The sequence below is a fragment of the Dendrobium catenatum genome, unplaced genomic scaffold (assembly GCF_001605985.2).
Source record: "Dendrobium catenatum unplaced genomic scaffold, ASM160598v2 fragScaff_scaffold_830, whole genome shotgun sequence".
NCBI classification, from domain to species: domain Eukaryota; kingdom Viridiplantae; phylum Streptophyta; class Magnoliopsida; order Asparagales; family Orchidaceae; genus Dendrobium; species Dendrobium catenatum.
In genome coordinates this window covers 182,834-191,307 of record NW_021319292.1, presented here as the reverse complement: position 1 = coordinate 191,307, position 8,474 = coordinate 182,834, and the positions used below count along the sequence as shown (strand labels likewise).

Genomic DNA, 8,474 nt, shown 5'->3' with positions numbered 1-8,474 from the left:
TTCCACCGTTCCCGCCAAGCCATTCAAAATTCCCGTGTTCCACCATTCCACGGTCCACCGATCCTGCAAGCGAATTGGAATTCCCACCCGCGTTCATCTTTGATTCGCATCCCGCCTCCCGCCTCCCGCCAGCTATAATATTAGTTAATATATAAATATTTTATTAGATAAAAAATTAATGATGAGCTGGCTCGACGAGCTCATGAGCCGAGCCACATCAAGCTCGAGTTTGAGCTTCAGCTCGAGCCGGCTCCCCCACCTACCCCCCCGCAGCCACACCACGTAAAGGCAGCATCATCATGTAAGTGATGATGGTCAAGGCCGGTACGATCGGATTCAGCTTTCTTCAGCTTCAGATTTTTGAATGAGAGAAAAAAACCAATCAACGGGGGAGAAGAAGGGATATCTTGGCTAGCAGTTAGTGACTCGAAGGGTCAAATGGGGTAGAAGCCAAGAAGATTAAACAAACGGTCCAGTTTTAATATTGAGTTATAGTAAAAACGAAGAGCTAAGACTAAATATTAGAAGAATCACAAACTACCTTTATTATAATAGTATAGATATAAATAGATATAAGTAATTGTTTCAGATTTGAATTATACAAATTTTCTTTTCAAATAAAACAGATTTAGCTTGAAGTTTCATTATCATTTGGTACAGAACCAAAAGCTCAATGATGGCCTAAACATTATGCTAATATATCTATATAATCATCTTGTATGGTTAAAATAATACAAAAGAATAAGATTACTCGCAAATTTTGTATCTCGAACTGATAGCTGAGATGATTTGCATTTGCTAAAGAGAAACCGTAAACAGGCCGAAATGGCTTTACACCCATTTAGATCCTTGATTGAAAGTACAATATCCATGTCATGATTTGAGCTGGTTTACAGCTTCAAAAAATCAGGAAAACATAAATTTCCCACGAGGCAAAGATCTGCTACGTCTTAACTCAGCTTTTGGGTTACAGCTGATTCCTTCTTCTCCATTCTGTACTAAACTGTTCGGCGGCTTATTTTCATGTTTCCCTCTCGGAAATTGCTCTCCTAATTGAACGCTTACTCTGCAGTAAGCATGAAGTTGCAGTTAGTTAAAATGAATCTACTTTAAATCAAAACAAGGGGATTCATTTATTAGAATACCTTGATTCCATTCTCTCAGAGATCCTAGCCACAACGGACTGAAATTTTCTCACCTTTGCACTTCCAGAAAAGGAATCGGTAAGGCCACAATTCATTTCAGTTTCAGAAAATTGAATATTCTCGGCTGTGACTCCATAATTTGTATCAGATTTTTGGGGTTCTCGCTGATGCTTGAACTTACTTTCCATCTTATTTTTCCTGATGGAAAGTGCCTGTCTGGATTGATCTTCACTCTCATGCAAAACTCTCCTTGAAGTGCCTTGTTCTTGCAGAAATTTATGTATGTACAGATCACTAGTTGACTCTCTAGACACTGAAGCAGTGGATTTGTTGATGGAGATAGGCTCAGGGAACTGTAGTTTTTGTAGTGGTCGTGTATGAGTTCTAGTCTTGGTTTTGATTACAGAAGCCCGATCAGTTGATGTTGACCTTCGTATTGGAGGAGATGGAGATCTAATCTTTCTAGAGATCATGCAGCTATCTCCTGCAGAAAGAGGTGACCTGGAAGCAAGATCCTTGCCCAAGGATTCCTTGTTTAAAATGGTCATTCCAAAATGAGGCTTTCTATGATTCCCAGATGAGCTGCTGCTGAACTGCATATCACTTGATTTAAAACATGCAGAATAATTCATTCGGTAAAAAGATGGTTTTTGCCCATGCATTCATTCTGATGAATATAATGTTTCTGGATGGCATTACTTAAGGAAGAAATAAATGAAAAAAAAAATTCTGGCCAGATTTTCTAGTACTCATTTTATTTAGACACTATTAATTAGTTTAAAGTAACCACAGTTCAAAAAAATCATTAGTTTAAGATTATTCTAATAATTAGGAAGAAGAAGAATACGGGCTAACTTAATCTTATTAATCCATTTGATGAAGTGAAGAATAAAGACAGAATAATAAAACCAGTTATAAGGTTATTTATACGCTGAAGGGAAGAATAATAAAAATTACAATTAACAAGTCTTACCTAATAAAGACAGAATATTGTTGGATCCAAAATTTTCAATGAGCGACACTTGACTCTACTAATAGATTTAACAAGCTAAAGCAAGAGAACATAGTACGAAAATCAATGAGTATGGAGTAGGGAGAAACTAAGAAATCTTTGTGAAGAATAGTAAAAACAACTTGAAGTCCACTATGCCTATTAATCTATTTTTGTTAAGATTAAGATGGCCATAAGAAAAATTACACTTAGAAAAAATAAAAAAAATAACACATAATTTGATATATACAGACTGACATAGAGATGTGGATAAAGCTGGATGTTGCACATATTGCCATGTGCCTCTGATGTGGCTCGGGGAAGCCCAAGGTAAGTACTTTGGGTCAGTCTTGGGGTGAGTCACTCTGGGAAAAGTGGTGAGTCTCCTCTAGATTGGACTAGAGCTTCCACAAGAGCAAATGCCCCTAGCTGATAACAATTGCTGAGGAGCATTTTTTTTTTTTTAAACATAAAAGGAATTCATTAGATAAAAACAATACACCACTAGGCCAAAACAAAATCATTGGCCATAGAGAGCAAGATACAACTAGAGGAATACAATAATCGTCAGGGACAAACAGTATGAACACAAAAAAGTCAGACGGACTCAGACCGCCACCTAGTTGGCAGGAGGCATGGGCCATCCAAGGAGAAAGAGAGGGTAACAGCCGAAAATCGAAATCCACCAAAACGGATTCAAGACTATGAGTCTATGACCACCTAGGTTGCCAACCAAGCTATGACCATCTAAGGCGCATGCAGGAAACCTGATTCATCATTGTCCTAACCCGATTCCAACTCAGCAACTTAATCCAAACCCAAAACTAACCAACAAAACCACAACCAACAAAATACCAAAAAAGAAGAATCATTTCTTTTTAGACTTAGGCTTTCAATGCTTAACACTTTTTTTGAAAAAACCATCATCTGAAATTTGGAGAAGACTTAAGTCAAAATTGTTTCGAGCATCCAGTTTTAACTCATTATTCTCCTCCCCTCCTACTGAAGAAAATTCATCATCTAACCAATCACATTGCCCCGCAGCATTAGTCTTAGCAAGGTGAGCTAACATCCCAACATTGAAAACAACAGACAAAGGCACAACAACCAAAGGCCCCCCAACTCCAATATCCTCCCAGGACTCACATCAACCGAATTACCCGGTTCATCCCCATCCACCAATGAGTCACAATCACGGTCCCTTGAGTCCTCAGAAAAAGTAGTTTCACCCTTGCTAACATTAACATTATGATCAAAAGTTTCGCTAGGACAAGCTACCAAATTAAGTAAGCAATTGTTAGGTACACCACCCTCAATAACATCCTCAATAATAGCAGTGGAATGAGCATCACAATCTACAACTAAATCCACAATATTACCACATGAAGGTGCTAACGGCAAGGAATCATTCACATCAATCCCATTAACAACTTGCTCAAGAGGTTCAAGTACACCATCAGTGGATGGCACAACCAAATGCCCCTCCTCACCAGCAGGCAAAATGTTATTAGAAAGGACATCAACATGATTAACAAACAAGGGACTTTTGTTACCATTTTTTACTGGCTCAGTATCAGTAAGAACAACATCCACATTCGTATGAGCGTTTAACAAATGTGGGTGCAAGATATGACATTCCGATTTGGAATGTCCCAAAGATTTACAATAAAAGCAAAACAACGGAATATACTCCATAATAACGGACTGGACATAACCCAAATTATTCGGTGCAATCCACACCTTGTCAGGAAATTGTTTGAAAACATCTAATTCAACCAAAACACGAGCAACCGAGGGTCTAGAACCAGTAGAGGTAGCATGATCAATTTTAAGGGGCGTCCAAACATTGAACCGAGGCCATGAAGAATCCTAGGAGCAAAAAGATGAAGTCTCAAATTCAGGAAAGACACCCAAATAGGAATAATAGGTGATTCAATATCAACATCAAATGAAGGAGACCACTTGATCAACCTCATTTAACAATTGTTAATAAAATAGAATCAATGTGCAAAGACACGACAATAATCCAAATCATTCATAAATTTGATCAAGACATGCTTGAGATTAAGAACAGATACAGAGAAATCACCGATTAGTTTAAGGTTGAAAAAAAAAAATTGAATAGCTTCAAGGGAAGTGCCCTTTATGGTGAAGGCCTGTCAAGGAGAGTTCCCTAGACAAACTCGCTGGTAATGAATGCATCTTTGATTTGATCCTCCAGGGGTGAGCTCACATGTTACAAACTCTATTGGGATGAATTCCTGCTTGTTTCAAAATTGATGTAAGCAATTGCATCCTAGGGCAAGTCTTGCTTTAAGGGAGCATTGCTTTAAGCTAGTGTCCCTCTCGATCTTGCCCATGGACATGAACCTAATTAGATACCTACGAATTGTCACGACGTAACCCGGCGTAACTTATATAGAGAACAGGTCAACTCATGTCAAAACATAGCAGGACAGTTCCTAAGCACTATTTGAAAGATATTTCTTTCCAGTTTTGTCATTAATAGAAATGCAAAGCCACTATACATCAAATTCAAATATATAAAATAACACCTATATATTTTCCATTTATCTCCAAAAAAAGTTATACAGTAATATATATAAGACTCATGCAATTCTTAAATGTAATCACTGTCGTTAACATAATTTATCACGAATTTTCTTGAATCCAACTTGAGTAAGCTAGATTTTATTGTTAACATTGCAAAGCTAAACTTTCATTAATCTCTAACGTGCAAATCATGTTTCACCGCATGTGGTTTCACATCATTATGACTCCCAATACATAACACAAAAATATCAGATCCTTATGACTCTCAAAGCATAACACCATTCATTCATTCAACAACAAATCCTTATACCTCCAAGTAGATGTACATGAGCTGATGAGCATCAATTAACAAATACCAAAATATTTTTCTTTCACATAGTTTCAATCAAACAAACAAAAGAACATTTACACATTCAACATATATAGATAGAAACAAACACATCATAAAAATATATATAATTTCATTTTTATAGTTGAGTGATCAAAGTTTCGAGGTGAATTTATTATACACATTTTAACAATAACTAATCATGAAACTATTCACATATAATGTTCACAATAACAACATGAATCCTTTTTCTCCATTGTGTCCTATTATATAGATAGAAACAAACACATCATAAAAATATACATAATTTCATTTTTATAGTTGAGTGATCAAAGTTTCGAGGTGAATTTATTATACACATTTTAACAATAACTAATCATGAAACTATTCACATATAATGTTCACAATAACATATTTTATTAGAATCCGCACACATGAAAATACTCAAACTCCATATCATCAAAAATATTTGTTGAAAATCCATAATAAATATACCATAATGTACAAAATATTTAGAACAACAACATACCAAATATTAAATAGTAAACATTTCTTAGATATAAATTTATCCTAATTTTTGTATCGTTTGTTTAATTAAAAAGCCATAATTTTCATAACAAATTGTATTATTAAAAGTAAAGAAAGGGAAAATATAACATATATCAATTCAGACAATTTTCCCAATTGACTCGTACAAATGAAAATAGCCCAAAAACCTCTGAAACAAACTTTTTTTCCCTAGAAATGTCTCCATCTCTCTAGCTGATTGATCAAAATGGTGCAAATGAGTTTTTTTTTTTTGGTGCAAATGAGTTTTTGATAAATCATTTTAGTTATTGGATATTGATATTTATATAAAAATTCATAACACAGTGTCGCGGCGCTTCAAGTCCCAGCATCACGAAGCTCCCATGAAACCCTAAACCTATTTAGAATATAGGCAACCTAACATCACAGCGCCCAAAACCCCAACGTCACAATACTCCCTATAAAACCTTTTAATCTACGATAATATAGAGTTCAACACCACATTGCCCAAAATGCAGCACTACAGCCCTCCCATGAATTTTTTTCTATACAAATGTTCCATTCACATCAAACCTATTGAACCCTTGGGACCAATTTCAAATGGAAAAAAATACATAATCATTCATAAAAATACAAAATTTTAAAATGTCAATCTTACCATATCAGTTCAAGTAATTACAAACAACTGATTATTGCATATCTGGTTCTTACACAAGTTACTACGTATGCATTATGTACTTACAAAAATCAACAGTTAGAGGGAATGCATGATGAAGATCATATATATATATATATAGTGTTACATAAACTCCCACACCTATTTTGGGTAGATGGGGATAGAATCCCACCCATATCAAGGAGATGGGGTCAGAAGAGTATAATTAGGATTCATATAACATAACAGAGTGCATTTTCCACATTTCAAAACATCATCAACGTCAAGTTATGCAAAATGTAAATGCAATTTGAACGTAATTAATTTAGATATCCATGCAGTAATAAGAAAATATATAAATTTCTAATAAAATCAATATTACTTGTAAGATAGAATACTCGCTAAACATTCCCTTTTAAACTTAGAGGAACATTCACATGAACATTTCAAGGCTTTTATTTAACTATTGTGTTTGCCAGAAAAGCCACAATTCAATAATATACTTAAAAATTTGTGTATGAAAAATCAATTGTTGGAAAGCTTAATTTCATATAACCAATACGTTTATAATGAGGCAATAGCATATTAAAAATAATTCATATATATATTTTCTATTAATTTCGTAAAACCCGAATAATATATATTATTATTCATATACTTTTATAAACTTACTGAAATTGAAATCAAATATAAGAGCTTAGGAGTCTACCATGAGCTCTAAAACATCACAATGGTTTTAGATATTTTAGTATTAAAATCCACTAATTTGACCTAGTGCCATGGCGCTAACCTCCTCAGCGACGTAGTGCCCCCATAGTGATGAGGACATCAGATTTCGACACGTGTACCATTACTGGAGAAGCAGATCGACGGCTACGATCCAGAGCCTCTACTTCCGATTTATTTGCATTTTTTTTTATTTTATGCTTATATTTCTTATTTCCTAGTTAGCCCCTGTGGGCATTAAGTCGCTTATGTAGCCCGGAAGGGCATTTGTGTCATTTCATTTTTATTTTTTTTTGGCCTACTTATATGAGGCCTCATGCATTGCAATGAGGAGTTTTTTGAGGAATGAAAAAATTTGCTCTTTGTTCTCTTTGTGAGTGCATTCCTCCAAGATCTCTTAGTGAGTTCGTCGGAGAAACTAAATCTCTTTGTGAGTTCTAGTGTTCACCCAAGTTAATTGTGTGGAAATTCGGATTGAAGCTAATTGAGGTTAGTGAATTCGTAGCCGCTCAAATCCCTAGAAAATTCCCTCTCTCCCTCCCCTTGCCCTTGCCGCCGCCTAACCCAAGACCTCCCAGGCTGCCGGCCACTTGGCTGCCACCTCCCGCCAGCCAGCCAACCCCACGCCGTGACCCGCCCCTTGCCCCTTTCTGTAGCCGCCGGCCGCCCCTCCTTTGAGTTTGAAATTTGAAATTTCAAATTTTCATGAGCCATTAAATGTTTCCTAATTTAACTCCCTAATTTATGCAATCAATTTAATTGAGTTTCAATTTCAAATTTGAAATTCAAATTGATTCAATTGATTGTCTTCATAATAGGAAGTTTTCCCCCCTTAAGAAAACTGAAATTTAATTTCAGATTTTTGTAAAATCTGTAATTAATATTGTAGTCCCCACCTATTCAAATCCTCAAGCCACCTCACCACCATACATGGCCGGCCCCCCCTCTCTCTCTCTCTCATCCCCAATTAATTCTTCTTTAATACACCATTAACCCTTACCCTTTATTTGGAATTCAAAGTTGATTTCAAATATTTTCCCTCCCAACTATCTAAAACTGAAATTAATTTCAGTTTTTAGAATAAAACCCAATCCCCTCTCTCTCTATACCGCCGGCCTCCCCTCTTTGGCTCCCCCACATTACTCCTCCATCAAGGCCTTAATTGTATTCAATTTGAAATCAAATTTCAAATTGTTTCCCTCTCAAATTAATCTAAATCTGAGAATAATTTCAGATTTAGAGTTAATTCCATCCACCCCAACCAAATCTAGCCTCCACCAAGAAACCTAGCCTCTCCCCTCCACCTCTCCAAGCCGGCCACCACCTCTCCTCTCTTGGGTTTTCTTGTCGTGCTCTCTCATCTCCATGCAAACCATGTATGGCGGAACCCGAATGGAACTTTGGGTTTGTGCATGACGATCGAGATCAAGTCGACATCCTCCGCTATTCTTTGACGTGGGCTTTGATTTCGACGACGCTGTTGAAGACTACATCGACTGTATCCAATACGCCTTAATTGACGTGATCGACGAGCAAAGACCAAAGGGA

At 36.2% G+C, this 8,474-nt stretch overlaps 2 protein-coding genes across 2 annotated transcripts in view; both read right to left on the bottom strand.

Annotated features, from left to right (window-relative positions):
- Positions 1-677: 677 nt before the first annotated feature.
- LOC110111631 lies at positions 678-1,744 on the bottom strand. The gene is made up of 2 exons (XM_020843584.2): positions 1,146-1,744; positions 678-1,066 (listed from the first exon to the last, which is right to left on the bottom strand). The coding sequence occupies exons 1-2, from the start codon at positions 1,742-1,744 to the stop codon at positions 907-909; spliced, it is 759 nt and encodes a 252-aa protein (XP_020699243.1). The 3' UTR covers positions 678-906.
- LOC110111630 (kinesin-like protein KIN-14F) overlaps positions 1,618-8,474 on the bottom strand; it is a 56,334-nt gene continuing 49,477 nt past the window's right edge. Inside the window, exon 16 of the mRNA XM_020843583.2 lies at positions 1,618-1,748. Within this exon, the coding sequence (XP_020699242.1) occupies positions 1,746-1,748 (3 nt within the window). The 3' untranslated portion in view covers positions 1,618-1,745. The remainder of the gene's footprint in view (positions 1,749-8,474) is intronic.